This window comes from Moschus berezovskii, chromosome 1 (assembly GCF_049115385.1).
Source record: "Moschus berezovskii isolate FMDL1 chromosome 1, NW_MosBer_1.0, whole genome shotgun sequence".
NCBI classification, from domain to species: Eukaryota; Metazoa; Chordata; class Mammalia; order Artiodactyla; family Moschidae; genus Moschus; species Moschus berezovskii.
In genome coordinates, this window is record NC_142460.1 from 90,274,317 (window position 1) to 90,293,499 (window position 19,183).

Sequence of the window (19,183 nt, forward strand, 5' to 3'; positions counted from 1 at the left end):
ACACTGGTAGTGTTCTTTACCCCCTGGGGAGGGAACCTAGGAGAGAGGCACATATGAGCTCAGGAAGTAGGTTAAGGGCCCTTTGAGCTGAAAATTTTAGGATTTCAGGGACAAGGAATTTGGTCTAGAAAAGGGTAGGAGCAGCCTGGACTCTATGTGGCAAGTCTCCTTGTTCTCTGGGGGGAAGGTGTGGTAAAGGAGGGTCAGAGCCTAGAACAGGGCTCTCTGAGGTACTCAGGCCACACTGTCTCACCACGCTATCTCTTACCCCTGTGCCTAAACCAACCTTGAACTTTCTGAATTTTCCACGATCTTTTGCTTCTGTGCTTTTGTGATTTTTGAAGATTGTAGAATGAAGTCATACACTTGGATTCCTTGCCCTAATTTCCCCTGTCTCCTAATCTGGTCCCCTCATCACTGACCCTTCACTCCACACACAGCCACAAAAGCAGCACACGTGGTGGCACTGGTAGGTGGGATCTGATACAGTAACCTGAGTATGGGCTTTGGAGTCAGTGGTCGTGGTTTTGACTCTGTGCTGGGTACTCTACAGTCACGTAACCTTTTCTCTGCCTCAGTGTCATCATCTCTTATATAATGATAACCATGCCAAGTTTATAGGTCATTGTGAGGATAAAATGAAATAACATGGATTAAGTGTCTAACCACAGTCCGTGGCACAATAAGCATGTGACAAAAAGTTCCTTACCCTCCCCTGGCTATGCTTTTTGCGTCCAGTCACACACAGAAAGCACTTTGGTAGATTAGCTATTTTCACAGAGAGATGCCAATTAGGTTGAAAGTGAAAGTGTTAGTTCCTCAGTCGTGTCCGACTCTTTGTGACCGCATGAACTGTAGCCCACCAGGCTCCTCTGTCTGTGGGATTGTCCAGGCAAGAATACTGGAGTGGGTTGCCGTTCCCTTCTCCAGGGGATCTTCACTGTCCCAGGGATTGAACCCAGGTCTCCCACATTGCAGGCAGATTCTTTACAGTCTGAGCCACCAGGGAAGCCCAATTAGGTTTTCTCTCAGTATTCAGCCTCTGGGCCTCTTTCTCCATCTCCTGAGCTAGTGAGAACTTCCTAGAGAGTATTAGTACCTGATTTCTCTTTTAGTTGTCAGAAATTATTCGTTAACAGTGTGTGAGCTGTTACTGATGACCACATTTAGATCTGGGATAGTCAAACTCCAGCTCTTGGTAGCAACACTGACTCTTTGTTGTTAGGGATGGGGTTTTCTCACGTCTACATAATTATGGTAACAGTGACGGAGCCTGAGGAGCTGGTAAACAAGGAAGTCAGTCATCTCTAAGGGAAGGGAAGACCCCCAATTACTGTGCAATGCCTGGCCTAAGGGGGCATGCAGCAAATGTGAGTCAGACTAGGGCTTCCTTGGTAGCTCAGCTGGTAAAGAATCTGCCTGCATTGCAGGAGACCCCCGGTTCAATTCCTGGGTTGGGAAGATCTCCTGGAGAAGGGAACGGCTACCCACTCCAGTATCCTTGCCTGGAGAATTCCATGGACTGTATAATCCATGGGGTTGCAAAGAGTTGGACACGACCGAGTGACTTCCACTTGCAAATGAAGCTAAGCTCAATAAGAAGTGCCATTAAACTGAAATAGAAAAATAGTTAAAGAAATGATCAGGTAAGTAACAGAAGAAATTCTTATAGGTAAATAGGCTATAGCCAGTAAGCAAAGAAATGCAAATAGAAATGTAATACAATATTTTTCTTAGAAAATTGGCAAAGATTAAAAAAAGTCAATAATCAGTGCTGATGAGGATACAGTAGTGGGGGCAGCGGGTACACTTATGCTTTGCTGGTATACATGTAAATTGATGTGCCCTTCTGTAAAACTGTAATGAGGATGATTAAATAAACTATGGTATAGTTATAAGATGGATTATGTGTCATTAAGTAAGTAAGTATTAGTCACTCAGTCGTGCCCGACTCTTTACGACCCCATGGACTGCAGCCCACTAGGCTCCAGTGTCCATGAGATTTTCCAGGCAAGGATAGTGGAGTGGGTTGTCATTTCCTTCTCCAGGGGATCTTTCCAACCCAGGGATCGAACCCAGGTCTCCTGTACTACAGGCAGATTCTTTACTGACTGAGCTACAAGGGAAACCATTAAATGTAACCATTTCAAAAAAATCTGAGACATGAGAAAAATTCTATGTTACAGTGAAAGATAGAACACTATATAGGGTATGAAGATTACATGCACAAAAAAGGCTGGAAGGAAATAGGCCTGAGTATTATACATCCCTATCATTAGTATCTCTTATACAGATCTCTGAATATTTTAACTTTTCTATGATTAGCAGGTGTTTTCTTACAATGGAAAGAAATTCTGCATTTTAAGTAAAAGGTACATTGCTTTCATACAATAATATAGAATTACGCTGGCCACTTACTGACTCAATAAATGTCAGAGTAGGAGAGGAGGTAACTGCTTTCCTTTGGGATATAGGATTTGCGGAGAAACAGAAGGCTCAACCTTCTTCCTTGCTGAATCTAATCCTTTGTGTCAACAAGAAGAAATGGAAAGAGTGTCTGTCGTGCCTGGGGAGTTTCCTGTATAACTGGGAGGCCCAATAAGCTGCCTTATGCTTGAGACATTCACACAATTGCAAGAGCTGTGGTCTCTTCAAAAGTCTGACATTTTTATCACTGGTTGAGATTTGAGAGTGAAGCCTGAAACAGAATTTTGTTTCCATTTGTAGATTAAATTCTCCAGTTGTGGCCTTACCTCCAGTAGCAATAAGTGATTGGTAGCTGGTGGTACATGACTGTGGAGCATGCAACATGCACAAGGCTTTAAGCGAGTACAGTCTGGGTAATAGGAAATTAAGACAAGCACCCTAAGGAAATGCTACACCTGTATTTATACAAACATGTGAATTAACCAAAGTCTACTTTGAGTTAGAAAATAAATACATAGATTGAATAAACCAAGAAGGATAGAAGGAAAGCCCCCTAACTACCAAAACATAGAATTTCTTCCAAACTGAGATGTTATAACTGTTTTGACTTTCTTTTTTCTTTAAATTATTAGGCGTTATAAAGTCCAAGTGTTTAAATAAGTTTGTAGCATCATCTTGATTTCACTTAGTCTGATTAGTTTTCCGTTTTCAAGTTGGTCACTGTCATTTCATCTGGCATTGATTTCAAGAGTAGTTCCCCTTTCTTAACTTCCTACATGTGCCTTTTTATATCCGACTCTTATAATGGAAGTGCGTGAGACAATGGGACCACATCCACTGTTCTAATCAGTCCCACCCTTGGCCATTTAAGAGTAATTGGCGTGACCCAACAATTTGTCAAAATTGACATACAATTTGAACTACAAGTAATATGTCTTAAATACAGTGGTGTTATCAATACCTTGTGCACCATCTCTAATCAAGTGATAGAATCAGCCTAGATCCCTTTTTTTGAAAAAGATTCTATGGCCCAGGTTCGGTTCAGTGATAAAGCATTCCAGTGGCTACCATTGATGTGGGCCTGGGGAAGGATACCACTCATGCCAAGGACTTTCCATTTCAGATCTAAGGGCAGCAGCATCCCTGTCTTTAGAGAGCTTGTACAGCATTCAAATGGAGAAAAGATGATTCATCCCAGAAGCAAGAGAGGGAGACAAGAATTAAAAGAAACTCCAACACAATAGTGAATGCCGAAACTGTAAACGTCCCAACAAGTACAATTGACTACAGGGAAGGCTGAGTTATTTGCTAAGTGCTGGGAGAAGCCAGATGCCCTTGGTCAAATGAGGTTAATCGCAAGAGGTTTTCTGAGGCAGTACATTTTGAGTTACATTGGAAGACAGCCAGGAGACCTGGTGTGAAGTTGGAAGGTTGGTCCAGATTAAGAGGAATGCAGGTTTCCAGATGCTTTTTGACTGTGCACTCCAAAGTCACAGTGGCCCAGAGTGACCATGCCTGCCTTCTGACCTCCCCACAGTGAGGACGTGTGCAAACGTGGCTTCACCGTCATCATCGACATGCGGGGGTCCAAGTGGGACCTCATCAAGCCCCTCCTCAAGACGCTGCAAGAAGCCTTTCCCGCTGAGATCCATGTGGCCCTCATCATCAAACCCGACAACTTCTGGCAGAAACAGAAGACCAACTTTGGCAGCTCCAAATTCATCTTTGAGGTGAGGCCGACCTCTCTCTTAGCTTCTGTTTCCTCCCCTTTCTGCCACCCACCCATTTCTCACCTGCCCTTCTCCACCACCCTAAAATCCCCAACATGTCAGGGACTGGCTGATAATTCAGGATTCCTGAGTCACTGTGGCCCTCCCAGTGAGATTCTCAGAAGGGAGGAGAGGCTCACGAGATTGTCCCAAGGGCACAGAGTCTTTAAGCAGTCCTGTGTCTACTGGTGAGTGGAACTCAGAGGAATTGCTTCTGGGGGCAACCTTGAAATGTGGGTCAAATGCCTTAAAAAGAGTTTATATCTACTGATCTTTTAATTCTCCTTCTAGGAAAATGTTTTTAATATGAAAATTAAACAAAAAGGTGAAGAACTAATGATAATTATCAACAAACAAATGTCTACAGGGATGTTCATCACATTGTTTTTTGCAGTAATATACATACGTATGTATACACACATATTTACACATATATATATACAAACATATATGTATAGTTTGTTTCCTAAATAGCCATTAATTTTGGCTACATTAATACACAAGTATTATGAGGCCATTAAAATCATATTTAGAACAATAGTGTCATTGAAAAATGTGCATGATATATTGTTTTTCTAAAATGAGTTATAAGACACTATTAACAATATAATTTAAAATTGGTTTTTAAGTGTATAGTATGTGGAGAGGACGACTGAGAAATACATGAAATGGTAACAGTGCTTTATTTGAGATGGCTGGATGAGTGATTTGATTTTCATGTTTTTCTACTTTCTTTTGAGAATTTCGTATTACTTTTACACTCAGAAAACATGTTGTTCTTTAACTAGATTTTTCTAGAGGCCATATGAGTCCCCTGAGAGCCTTTAATGACAACATATTAAATCAATGATTTAGGAATCTTTGTTCTAGCCAAATCCAAGCTATTCCCCCTTTCTGGGAACTTTGCCCTCATCTGCAAGGGGATGAACCCTGAGTACAGTATGTGTTCATGTTGGAAAGCAGAACTACCCTTAATCTAGTGGTAACTTCCCATTCCAGAGGCTTGGCCCTGGGGGCTGGGAGCACCTGTGTGTGTGCGGGGCAGGGGGGTGGTGTGGGGGGCGGAGGGGGGTGGCCCCAGTAGGCTGCAATTTGAGCACAGCAATGAGACCAGCTGAGAGGCAGTTCTCTGTGTAAATAATATGAGAAATTCGACTTGGTGTAAAAACAGTTAACTCTCATCTTCCCCAGCACTAGGAGTCCTATAAGGAAATAAATGTTTTGTATATTTTGGGTTTGTTTATAGACAGAAGCAGTGACAACAGGCCAATAAATTTATTAGTTGAAACGACTGGAAACAATCTTTCCAACAAGTCTTAAAACTTGTGCTTCAGCGTAGCTGCCCAGCATTTTCCATCTCCCTGCACCCGCTTCACCCCAAGTTGAGCAAGCTGGTCTTTACCTCCTTAACCATGAAGAACAGGAGAGAGAGCTGGGAGCTTCCCACTTGGAAGAATGTTTGTAAAGTAGTGTTTCACAAAGAGCAGATGAGGTACTTAGTATAGACCGAGGCAAGAAGTGCTAAGAGATGAGAGTCCTGGCATCAGTGGCAGATACTTAAAGAAAAATTGGTGAATGAAATCATGGGAGACTTCCTGGAAGTGGTAAACTTGGGGCCAAATTCAAAGGGGGAAAGTGCTCTAAAAGAGGGCTTCTTGGATTTAATGCACAGAGTCCCCTAGAGATCTTAGATGCAGATTCTGACCCAGCAGGTTTAGGTGGGGCCTGAGATCCTGGATTTCTAACAAGCTCCCATGTGGTGCTAGTGCCACTGGTTCCAGGGCTGCATTTTGAGTAGCAGGGATTTGGATCTGCAGAGGTTGTGTCACTGGTTGCACATTAGGAGCTTTTAAAACTACCCATGCCCAAGTTCAACTCCAGGCCAACTAGATGAGGGTTTCTAGGGACAAGGCTTTGAGCATCGGTGTTTTTGTAAACTTGCCAAGGGGCTCTGATGAGCAGTCCAGTTTCAGAGCCCCATTCTACATCTTTGGAAGGAAATAGAGGGAAAAGGGAGAAGAGGAGGAGATGCTCAAAGATCAGCTAGACAGAAGGGCATGAACTGCATTTAAGGGCTTCAGAAAGGATGCAGCCTTGAGGTCATCCCGATGAGCGCTCACAGGGACTGAGCATGTTCTGGCTCCATGCCCTAGGCACTTTACACACAGCCCATCGTTATCTCTATTTTACGGTGGAAGGAGCAGAAGCTCTGCAAACTTGGTTTCCCTAGTTTGCACAATTGTTAATTGTAGGGTTGGACCTTGGATCTAGATATTTTCTAGTTGCCTCTCCTTCTCCAGGAAACAGAATCAGGTGGGAAGGAAATGATCTTTCTTGGTAAATTAGGGTGGTTGCCTGTGCCATCACTTGCTTCTCTGCGTCCCAGAGACAAACCTTCTCCACTCTGCTCTCTAAGAGCTTGTAGGAGGTTCAGAGAAAGTGGGGGGCCCAGACTACCTGTCCCTAAACCCTGTCTGTCCTCTGCACCAGAGAAGGGCATCTGCTCGTTACAGAGAGAGGAAGATCAACTCTGAGACCCTTGCAGCTCAAGACTGACCCTCACTGTTAAATCAAACCATGAGAATAGGATCCTGGGTTTTAAAGCTGTTGAGAACTAGACCCCTGGAACTAGACTCAGTCTATTCTCCCAGCTTCTAGCATCCTGTTGTGGTGGACTTGGGAAGAGGAAAATGAGGACAGTAGGGACATAAAGACAGTCATTCCTCCAGTGGCAAATGGTGGCAGGTGGAGAGACTTTGTGAACCTGTCAGCTAGTCTGTTGAAACTACTGACCTTGACTGATTGTGACATCTGATCAGGAGGCTGCACATCCTCCCACTTGCCCTTTTCCAGGCAGGGTCTGGTCATTTTCTGGACTTATCTTGGCCTTTCCTCTTGACTTTCTCTTTTCTGCCCATGGCTGCCCTGGGGGTCTTCCCCAGACTTGCCCCTGCATCACTGAGTCTCCCTCTCTGTGTCTGCCCATCCCAGACGAGCATGGTGTCCGTGGAGGGCCTCACGAAGCTGGTGGACCCCTCCCAGCTGACGGAGGAGTTCGATGGCTCTCTGGACTACAACCATGAGGAGTGGATCGAGCTGCGGCTCTCCCTGGAGGAGTTCTTCAATAGTGCCGTACACCTGCTCTCCCGCCTTGAAGACCTGCAGGAGATGCTGGCCCGGAAGGAGTTCCCCGTGGATGTGGAGGGCTCGAGGCGGCTAATTGATGAACACACACAGCTGAAGAAGAAGGTGCTGAAGGCCCCTGTGGAGGAGCTGGACCGGGAGGGACAGCGGCTGCTGCAGTGCATCCGCTGCAGTGACGGCTTCTCAGGGCGCAACTGCATCCCAGGCAGTGCCGACTTCCAGAGCTTGGTGCCCAAGATCACCAGCCTCTTGGACAAGCTGCACTCCACCCGGCAGCACCTGCACCAGATGTGGCATGTGCGCAAGCTCAAGCTAGACCAGTGCTTCCAGCTGCGGCTCTTCGAGCAGGACGCTGAAAAGGTAGGAGGGTGCTGGCCAAACCCGAGGAGTGGGGCGGGGTGGGGGCACACACAGATCCTGCTAGTCCAGCTTTTTAAAGCTCCCCTTGGGTAGTGTTTGTTATGTATCAGGTACTATTCTGTGCACCGTGTGTAAATTAACCCATTTTAATCTGTCAAGAGTCCTATGAGGTAGGTATGTTTTCATCATCCCATTTTACAGATGAAGAAACTGAGAAGCTAAATATCTTGGCCAAACTAGGAGGTGCAGCATGGCTGCAGACTTCCACACTTTTGCACTGTTGGACACTGCCCCTCTTGGGGCGTGCTGTGAATGGTTCAAGCCGGCCGAGCAACAGAAGTAACTTAGTGATTATTGCCCTGCAGTATACTTGACTATTGACAAAGCACTTCTGCATACAGAGTCTCATTTAGTCTACACAGTCCTTTGGCCCTTTGAGTGGGTGATGGTGGGTGTTCTTTGATCTTGCGGCTACAATGGTAGCTTGACATAGGAATCTAGCTCTCTTCCATTTGAAGTCCAGGGCTCTCTTCCTGCCATACCACTTTATTTCTGGAGGTTTTTCCTCACTGCTGCACATTTTCTTAAGCAAGATATCTTTTCCAGCAGTAAATTTTCAAAGCTTTCCCCTTATCGGTGAAAAAGAGAAAAGTGAAAAAGGAAAACACCCTATAGTGTCTCTTTGCTAAGGATGCAAAATATCTTCTCTAGATGGTCTCTGAGCTAAAGATGAGAGTTGACTGTTGCGTATACTTTTAAGAGGAGTGAAAGGGGCTCTCTTATAAATTTTCTGGGATTAACATATTTAAATACATACTATCACTAGTAGGAACACCATGACTGTCAGTAACCTGTGAGTCTTACAGACAGTGTCTGATACAATGGTTTTGTGTCTTTTAAGAGCCTATACTGAAAATGCCTCTAGGTATTTTAAGTGATGAAATCAAGATACAAAACTATATAATTATGATCCTAGTTTATATAATGAGTGTGCCAATATAGGTATAGCTGGAAAAACATTCACCATTAATAGTTTTTATTTTCAGGGGCAAGGATTATGATTAATTTTAATCTGTCTGTGTAAGTTTTCTGTGCTTTCCAATCTTTTATAATTTATAATCAGATGAAAATCAATATGTATAATTTTAAAAGAATGCATGACCCCTTTCTACAACAGAACTTTTAAGCCAGAGTTTGGAAGAGATAGAAGTTTCTTGCACAACTTTTGAAGTTTCAAGGTTTCCTCTGGCTTTCCTGAGGCCTCTTGACCCAGTGTCCAGGCAGCCTGAGTCTGACCCTAGCCTGGCCTGGGCGTGAGGTTTGGAGCACTGGGACTGCAGAACCCCCTGCTCATATCCAAGTGAGAAGTGACACCAGGTCAGGAGCCAACTACTCTGTAAAGCCAGAGGCATGTGTTTTGGCCTCTGTGACCAGTGTTGGAAAGGTCTGGAGCATTTCATTTTTACTGGAGATTTTTTCTGCTCTGGGGTAGAAGATCTGCTTTGCATCCTGGCCTGGGTGCCTGTTTCAGGGAGGTAGGGGACTTGGGTCTGCCTAGACGTGTTTGAGTTTGAGGCACTTCACGGCATCCTTCAAGTTCAGGAAATGGAAAGCCTAAAAGGGCCCAGACAGTGCCCATTTACAGAACAAAACAGCATAACGTGCCTTACCCCTGAAGCCCTCAGGTAGAGAAGGCTGACCTAGAGTCAGCCTAGTACCAGTCAGCCAAGCAGTAATGCTGCCTCACAATTCATGCTCACAGAATTGTATGGTGTATTATTATTCTTAATTCATGTGGAGGAAATGGAAGCTCAGAGAGATACAGCGGCTTCTCTAAGATCACACTGCCAGTTGAACAGAGCCAATATTGGATCTGTCTCCAAAGTCTACCCAAGCTCTTATCCGATAACCCTACTCTTCTGCCACTCCTGGGTTCTGCCTTATGCTATCACTGAACGCTACCTGTTAGTCCCTGAGTCCCCTGGCCTAGGATGACTCTGGGGAAAATCTCAAGTCCCACTTTCTAATGCTCATTAGGTTAAGCTGGAGCTCTCAACCTTTCTGTGCTCTGGATCCCTTTGGTCTGGTGAAGACTGTGGTGAAGACTATTCTGCTTCTCAGAATAATATTTGTAAATGTACAAAATTACATATGGGCTTGGAAAACAATAATTGAAATACAGTTATTAAAAATTTTTAAGTATAGCAACTTAGGTACTTCTTTAGGAGCATGTTAAACAACAAGATTGACTTGAAATCTTATAACTACCATAATTTTGTAGTAGTGATGACCAGAAATGATGTTTCAGGGCAACAACCCTGATATGATATGGAAATGAGTATGTTTCTATTACTGCTAGAGGCCCAAGTATTGATAACATTAATGAAGTTGGATGCCTTTGTTCATAATTGAAGAGAATGCTATATTTTAGTTAGAGGTGGATAAAAATAAAAGCGTGTATTTTATCCTATTGAAGTCTACGATCCCTGAATTTTGTATGTGGACTCTGTTAGGATCCATGCTCATACTTTAAAGAGAAGTGTATGTGCTTGCATGTTTGTGTACGTGTGTGTGTGTGTATGTGTGTGCAGAGGAGGAGAGGAGGGATAAAAAAAAAAAAAAAAAACAACGGAGGGAGTGAAAGGCTGATGGGGAGAAGGCAGCCCGGGAATATTTTGATATTGAGTCAGTGGTGAAAATGCTACTCAGGCTTGACCTAGCTGCCACAGAAATGTGCTGGGTGAGGGGCAGGGGAGAAAAATAATCCTTTTAAATTGCTTCAAGATTAATTTAAAATATCTGTGCAGAACTAAGTGCCTTAGCCCTAGACTTATTTGGTGTTTTGGAAAGAGGGTGAGGAGGATGGTGGTTTGGGTAAGAGTTGTGTGAGCAGATCCACATCTAAACAAGGGCCTGAGGAAATAGTTATTGCATGAGCCACGTCTTAGCCTCCTCTCTGGTGGGAGGCTTGTTGGAGGCCTCTGATTCCAGATCTGGGAAGCTCTTGGCAATTGGAGGAGTCTGGTGATCACCCAGCTTCTATTTTTATAAAGGGGTGGGCGCAGTCTCCTCTCTGGCCCTGTGAGTGACAACTTGTTTCCCAGGCCTTCAATAATGGCAGTACTTTCCATTTGCCAGCTGGCCTTGAGAAGTGAAACCACCCCTCACCACCTTCATCTGACCTCTGCAATGACCCCATGCATCCCTCATCTAAGGGGTGGCCAGGAAGGAGCCATTTTCTCTGTCAATTAAACATTTAGGGAGGAGGGACTCTGTTTTACAGGTAATTCATAAGGCAGGCCACCCATTCATTTAATAAACGTCTGCTGAGCAGCTGTCATGAGCCCCAAACAAGGCACTTGGATAAAGATGAGTGAGCCAGAATTTGTCTTTCAGCAGCAGGTTGTCATCACGTCCTATTTATTACGACTTATGTCTGCTGTGTGCACCCCACTGTCCTAGGCACAGCCTCTGTGATTAAGGAGTTCTTAGAAAAGGGAAATATTGCAGCTCAGAAATGACAGGAAAGCCTTAATGAGCAATTTGTGGGAGGGCCGGGTAATTCAGAGGTGATTCGAGTAACACAGAATGCATCTTGTTGGAAGATGAGCACCACTGCCTGGGCCCTGTGCCCTCTGGTCTGTAACTAATGGGCCTGTCCTCCACTGTGTTCACAGAACACGGTCCAGTCGCTCCTCATTAGCCAGGCACAGATTACGACTCTCTTTGCAGTCCTGTTTCACAGCTAGTTGTCCCACTAGCTGCCGTGGATCCTGTGTGATGAAGGTGTCTGCCCTACAGTTACATCCCATTACTGGAGAGAAGGGAGGCCTCTTCCCCATTAGGGGGCAATCTGTTTATTAAGAGTCATTAAGCAGACTCATGGTAGATGTCTGCTTGGAAAAGAGAAGGGTGGGTACAGCTCAGTGGAGTGCCTTCTTAGCTCCCCACTTTTCCTGGATGCCTAGGGTACATTTCAGAATGGTAGAATTGGAAGAGACCTTAAGATGCAAGAGTTTACCTTCCATGCATTATAGGAAACCCAGCCTTGTCATCTTGACACCCGCCATTGTGACCTCTTGCTGCCCATATATGTGCTGATGCCGATCATAGCTATCAGAAAATACCAAAGCTGCTGTACCAGACACCTGCTGGAAAATTCCCTGTGATCTTCCAGTCTTTGTAGGGAAAAGGAAGCTCTTAGAAGGGCTCCAGGGCGTAACTTGACTTAATGGAGGAACCTTTATCTACTTTGCTTCTGAATAAAGGAGGCTATACTGATGTCTATCCAGGAGGCCCTCTAATCTTGTTCAAAGCCATTCTGGAAAGAGGGAATATATTTCCACTTCCTGTGAGAGTATCCCCCAAAGAATGAACAGAGCTATCCAGTGGGCTTCCAGTTTTAGAATTGTGCTTATTATCAGTTTATACAGCATGTTGAATTTGTTTCATGTGGGACACGCCCAAGACAAGGTATTTATCACCACACTTCGGAGGATATTTAGGTGCCTGCCTCCTCCGTAACCAAGGCACCTGCCCAGATGAGGACCTCTCATTTGCTTAGAGGAGCCTGACCTCAGTGGCTGCCTTCACCATGCCACCTGTGGGAAAGCTCCCTTTGGAGAACCTAATTTTAAATTTGTTCCTTCATATTCATCCTTGTGTGGTGAAATTCTATTCACACTCATGGGTGCCGTGGTCTGTGATGAAAAGAGTCTTGTGAGAGGGGGCTCCGACATGGCCTGGGGTATCACTTAGCACTTAGGAGATCTTAGGCACATCTTTAACCTCTGACCCCCAATTATGTTCCCAACAAAACAGAGATGAAGAATTTGGGCTAGCTCAGTGTCTTTTGACTTCTTTTCCTGATTCCACATGATACTGTTCTATGTACAGTCCTCTCTGTGTGTGAAAATGCCCTTCACTGGGATAAAGAGGGTGGTGGGGCACGTGTGTGGTCACAGTAGTGAGAGTGGTGGTCAAGAGTGGTCTTGTAAAGGGGATGTTTCACAACCCCCAGAGTGGTTGAGTAAAGACCCCTCTCACCCCTACCCAAAGGTGCTAACGTTCCTTCTCCCTTGAGACTTGCCACACTGCATGGTGTCTAAGCCCCTTCACAGCTCAACAATTCTACAGTAATTTTTGCCTTTTTACTATTCATCCTCCCCTGTGTATCTACAGTTGACTTTTCTCTCTTCAGGGTTATCATTTTGGTTGATGATGGAAAATGAGAAAGAGAAGCTTTTCTCAGCAAATAGAATCATGATTTGTTGAGTTCTTTTCCTGATTAAAAAAAGAAAGCTCCCCAGGGTTGTTAGGAAAATTGAATGCAATGATGTGTGTGAAGGCCCCAGCCTGGTGCCTAGCCCAAATCACTGCTCCCTTAACCTCGGCTTCCCTTCCTTATCCTTGTGCTGTTTCCGTCCTGGTTTACTTCTTAGTCATCAGGCACCTGCTGAGATCTAAAAGAGTGTGATCGATGCTGCCTTTCAAATGAACTTGCTCCAAATAATTTTCAATGATCCCTAATGGACTGAAGTTAAGAAATAAGTTTTGAGAGAAGTTGGCAATTATGACATAGGTTCATGAGGGTCCCCCTAGATCACTGCATTGTGTGGTGCCCCTGGATGAAGCAAAAGAGAGAAGCACCAGGTCAATTTGGGATCACATCTGATGAGTCAGGGTTGGGGGAGCTGCCAAAGGGAAAGGTCTCTGGAAAAGTAGTGTCTGTCCTTGAAGCAGCCACAGAGGAAAGCAAGTCTCCTCAGGGGCAGGTGATCACCCCTCCCCATGCATGAGCTACACCTGAGACACGTGTCACCTCCTGCCATGCATTAGAGCAAAGAGTTTATTAGTCATATTCTCTTACCAGCTTGCAGCCAGAACTTCCTGCAGTCTATCCCAGAAACGTCTATGCATTTTTACATTCTCTGAGGTGTATGCCAACAATGTTTCTTTCATGTTAGTCACCCTGAGAAGATATGTATGGGTCCCAATGGGTGAAGAGCATCACGGTGGGCAACAGGACAGTGCACTAAGGGTTTTGTGCTTATTGTGTTTGCTGTTTGTATGTCCTGTTAACTGTACTAGCAGCTCAGGACATCCACAGGATGCCCTGTCACTGGACAGAGTATCCACTGCTGTTACCTCCCGTTTACCCCTGAGGTACAAACACTTCTGTTCACTCCCCAGAGCCCAAGGCAGGACCCTCAATCTCATTCTGCCTGGGGTGACAAGGACCACTGGGGCCAGTGTAGAAGAAGCACACTGCCTGTCCTCCCTGCCCCACGCTTGGCTCACTGCCTCTTCTCTTGGCCGCCTCTCCAACCCCCACACGCCTTGAGCCAACAAGTGTCATTTGTCAGACTCAAGTGCTATTGTTGTCATTATATGAAATCTTTTTTTGAATGTCGGTTTTTAAAGTGTGCTCACACCCCTGACCTTAGAGATTTTCTGGTCCAGCCCTTCCTTTTACATAGAAAACTTTGACCCAGAGCAGAGACCCACCCAGAGTCACGCAGTTGGTGGTTCCTCATGTGGTCTCCTGTCTGTGGGGGAGGGTGGGGGGTGTGAACATGAGCCCTGTTTTACTTGAGAAAGCTGAGATTTGGCAACGTTGGGAGGTGTGCCTGGGAGTGTCAGGTAGGCAGTGGGAAGGTGGGCCCTCTGCTCTGTGGCTGGGCTTCCTCCCCCTCCCCAACACACATACACACCTCAATACCAATCTTGCCCTTGCCCTGCAGGAGAAAGAGTGCATAGGCCAGTAACCTAGGAGGTGGCTAGAGAGACTGGGGTGGAGTAGAGGCTGGTGGTCACCTAACCTGTGACCTTACCACTGCTATGGTAAGAGGGCAAGCACTGGTTGGGCCTTTAGGGAGCATGTTGACAAGTTTCTGTGATTCATTTGCTTGAGCCCTTGGTGTTGGGAGGGAGGCCTCCAAGAACTTTGACCTTTGAGATAACGTCTTTACTTGGTGGCCTGTGATTTCCTGCTTTCTTTGGAGAAAGGTTCCCGGTACCCCTTGCTTCTGCCCTCCCTCCTACTGAGGCCTGTTCCACTGCCCCGCCCCCCTCACGCTGACTGGGCTCAGGCTCAGGGCAAGGAAGTGTGTCTGTGTCCCACCGAACACAGGACACAGTGTCCTGTATTATTTCCAGCCTGTTGGTCCTGGGAATCTCTACTTACTCTTTTTCATTTCCTCCCCTTGAACATTAGAAACATTAGATTCCAAAAATAATCCACCTCACAGTGTTTTGCAGAATGCCTGTGTGCATGTTTTCTCCTGAAGCTGTTTTTCCCCTCGTTATACCCGTTCTCCCGCTCTGTCCTTCACTCTGCTTCGTGCTCAGGACACTGTGTGTTCAGTGTCTGCTGAGGTGGCCAGGCCTGCATGAGAAGTGGGTGTGAAAAGCAGAGTGGAGCAAGGAGTGGCAGGAGCGCTGGGCACAGCAGGCTTGACTCCCCCCACCCTCACAGGTCTCTTCTGAGGGCTGGAAGTAGCCTGAGTTGTCATGTGTCATAGGTGGCCTCCCAATATGTGTGGACCCCACAACATGACCCTTCAGAACTGAGAACAGGGACACTATGCTAACAGTACTTTCCAGAACCTGGGTTGTTACTCTGAGTCTGTCTGCAGCAATTTAGGTGAGCTAGGAAAGAAGGACGCTTATCAGAGAGATAAACAGAAATTGTTTTCCAAGATTTCTTCCCAGGCATTTTACTTTGAAGAATCCACTTTCCTCCCTTCCCTTCACCTTCTGTCCTCCCTGCTGCACACCTTCTACTTCCTCTCCTGTTTGTGACCCTCTTCTCTGTGCCCATGCACCTCCTCTAGCCTGTTACCCCAGCCTTCTAGGATGCATTCATTCTCTCGGAACTGGTTGTTTCACTTCCCTTTTGTGGTCTTGTTTTGTGGTCTTGCTTCCTTCCTTAGGTGGTTCCCTGTGTGGCTCAGGCCTCCCATGGAGGGCAGCGTTCATAGGCCACCAGAAGACCCAGCCAAGGCTTCTAGAAAGAGCACTGGCATTACAATCACAAGAGATTTGGGTTTTAAATCCCAGCTTAGCCACTTGCTAGCTGATTGACTATCTGTGGCCAGTTTGCCCTCTCTGAGCAGTTTCTTTATCTGTAAAATGTAGATTTTTAATACGTGCTTTAGGATTGTTGTATGGATTATAGAAAATGTATCTGAAGCATCTAGTATGCCAGGAGCCCAGTAGGTGCTCAGCAGATGGTAGGTTTATGGAGACCAATTGGAGCTGGGCCATCACGAGTGGAAGAGGCATGGGGGGTGGGGGGCTTTCTTGCAGGGCATGGGAAGAAGGGCAGAGAGTGCAGGGTCATCTACAACATGGGTTCTGGAGCAGACAGTGGGCAGCACGTGGCAGCAAAACATAGAGGGGAGGTAGGGCCCTGGTGCCTGAGGAACTAGAGGAAGGAAGTTAGAAGTGTGTGCCCAGTGTGGCAGGATCTAGAACACTGTTGCTGAAAACAAGCCAATTAAATAAATGCCAGATACTGTACTGGGAATAGGCCATTGGAAGATAAACTGGAGTCAGGCTTTACCACACTAGAGTGGGGAGGCACTGGCAAACAGCTACTGCATAGGGAAAGCTGACCAAAGAACCTGTCACTGCTGTGGGAACAGCATGAGGGGAAACCTTCAGCCTGGGTTGGGGTGCCAGCCAGGGAAGAACATGAGCAAAGGCATGGCAGTCTCAGAGGCGCAGAGTAGGTTCTGTCCAGTGCAGCTGCAGCTCAGGCTCGGCATGGGGAGGAGTGTGGGTGGGAGGGCAGCGGAGGGAGGGGTGTCCATGCCATGTCAATTACCTGGAGTCACAACAGGGGGTCAGAAATCTAGTCACACCCCACTCCCTGAGTAACCAGGGACTGCCCTTTCTGGGTATAGAGAAAAAAGGGATGTTGGTTTCTTCCATGTAAATGGGTGGACTGACTTGTCTCACCTGAGAGTGGCATGTGTTCTGTCCTAAAAGATTTCCCTGGGATACCCCTTGTCCCGAGGTGTCCGAGGAGGTGCAAACCAGAAGGTCCTAGAATGGAGAATGAGAATGGACTTGGGCCTTCAGCCCCGACATCAGGACAACCTCTTTTGTGCTTTGCACAGGCCCACCTCTCACACCTGTGTTTATACTGACCTCCCTCCTATCTGGCTATTGAAACCCTATCCTAATTGAAGGCCTAGCTGCTTTCACGACTCTCCTCTGATGGAGGTGGTCTTTCTCTCCTCCAGGCAACTTTCCATAGTCTTTATCCATCAAATTGGCCCTGTTCCAATGCAGTTATATTACACATTCCCAGAGGTCAGGGCCAGTGTCTGAGATAACTGTGTTCCTCAGAGGTACTCAATAGGCTGCCTGATGGAACAAAACTTTTGTGAGTTCTCAGAGTTGGCACAAGAGCACCACCTACTGCTGAGTGGTTTTGAGAGATGTCACTCCAATTCTACTGCTTAAAAATTGGAATTAACAGGTTTCCTCTTGCAATGCAGAGAAAGAGTTGGAGTTAGGGAAACCAATTCTTGTCCTTTGATACTAATCCAAATGTGAGCAGATGAGTTGACAGGGAGAGAGGAAGAGAGGAAAGGAGAAGGGCAAACCCTGGAGATAGTCTAAGGGTAAGAAAATAGGACATGGTGATCAATTGGTCAAGGAGGAAGGAGAATTAAGGGAACCACAAGACTTTTATGTTAGGGTGTTAAGGCAGTGAAAAGAAAGCCCAAAAGCACTTTGGAAGAAGGATAAATGACTTACTTCAAATGTTGGTTTCTCTGAAGGCATGGAGAAGTCAAAGAAGTGGTGATGAAGGTTATTGAAAACATTACTAGGAGTTACCTGGTTAGTGCATTTCTGCTCTACTCTTAGGGACAGTGGCATCATCTAAACACAAGAATTTACCTTAGTCCTCTGAATGAGGTTGTTAAAGAAGTGGAGGGTTTTGAAGATTGGGCTCTTCTTAAGTCTTTCCTGAGTTCCTATGGAGTATGTTCTGCTAGGTGGGGTCTGGAAGCTGGAAGCATGGTTGAGCATCTTCTCCAGCTGGTACCTGAGCCTGGTTCCCTCGTGGTCTCCCACCTCTCAGCCTCACTGTTGCCGTAGGAAGAGGGGAGAAGGGAAAAGGAGAGGGCTAGCTTTCTTCCTCTGCTCAGAGTCAAGCCCACCTTGTCCAGACCCCTTCCAGCATAGCACCTGCCCCCGTCTCTCGGAGAGGGACTCCTGAAGGGGAGGCCACCTCCTCCTCCGTCCACATGGAATTTTTTTCCCAGATGTGCAAGCAATTGCCACAGGTGATTTTAGGATGTGTGGGAGGACTGGGTGAGAACATCCAGCAGACACTCCATTTTTGCAGTAACAATAATAGTTACCATTTATTGAGTATATCTTGTAGGCCAGGAACAAGCATTAGCTCATATAAATTAACTTGCCAGGGCCAGAACTCAGTTTATGCCTAAATTTAGCTCTGGGATAAAGTTGGGCACTATTTTCTCAGCTTGAATTAAATTGAGTTTGACCTCTTCAATTTTACATTTTGGGAAGTGAGTAAACATTCCCTCACGCTGTTCCTGAAAATATTTTATCATCATCTGTGGTTCAGATGGAAGGAATTTGGCAACTCAGAGTCAATATCCCAAGGCTACCCGGGCTGACTCCTGGCTTGGTTGGTCCTGTTTCTCCTCTGCTTGACTTTCTGGCTCCTGGGTGACCGTTCCTTCCCACAATGGGGTAGTGTGTGTGTTGCCAGGACTGCAGGAAATTTAGTCCATCCAGGCAAGCAGACTGGATATAAAATGCAAAGAATAAAAACATTATTCAAATTCTGAAAATATTTATATTAATAATCGACTTGGTGAAACTTTTCATTACATCACTTAGCATGAGGAGGGCAAGTCTGAAGAGAGTAACCTTTTAAGGCCTAAGAGGAGTGTGCTGATTTTCTAGGACAGTGTGTGATTTGAGCATGAAGAGTTGTAGCCTGGGTTTCTCTAGTCAGAAAGCAACTACTTGTGACTGGCAGCTTATCCTGTCTGGCAGGATAAGGAGGGGAAGAAAGTGGGAAGGAACTAACATGTATTCAGCATCTACTGTGTGTCATGCACTGTGCCAGGCACCGTTAATATGTCATCTGTATCTCCTTCTCTATATTTACCTTCTTCATCTCAGAGGTTGAAGGGTTTTTAAGAAAAAGGAGAAAGGGAAGGAAGGAGGCAGGGAGCTGGGTGGTGGTGGTGAGAACTCTCGGTCATGGAGAAACCTGTAATGTGTTAGTTGACTTTTTGTGAGATTATGGTGGCTGCATTGGACTCTTCTTTGCAATGAGACAAATGACTGTGTGTTGAGGGCTTCAGTGCAGACACCCATTTAGGGTTAGAAGTGAATTTAACCTTATCAGTTTCCTTCAGTGTTTCCTCACTGCCACTAAATAAAGACCTACTTCTTCTGCCTTTTGACCTTTGCCTTTTTTTTCT

At 45.7% G+C, this 19,183-nt stretch overlaps 1 protein-coding gene across 16 annotated transcripts in view; it reads left to right on the forward strand.

Annotated features, from left to right (window-relative positions):
- The window catches only part of KALRN (kalirin RhoGEF kinase), a 671,338-nt gene that overhangs the window by 235,433 nt on the left and 416,722 nt on the right, over positions 1-19,183 (forward strand). For all 16 annotated transcript variants that reach the window (XM_088837656.1, XM_055396730.2, XM_088837661.1 and 13 more), the window contains exons 4-5: positions 3,965-4,157; positions 7,188-7,700. In XM_088837656.1, coding sequence (XP_088693782.1) covers positions 3,965-4,157; positions 7,188-7,700 — 706 coding nt within the window. The remainder of the gene's footprint in view (positions 1-3,964; positions 4,158-7,187; positions 7,701-19,183) is intronic.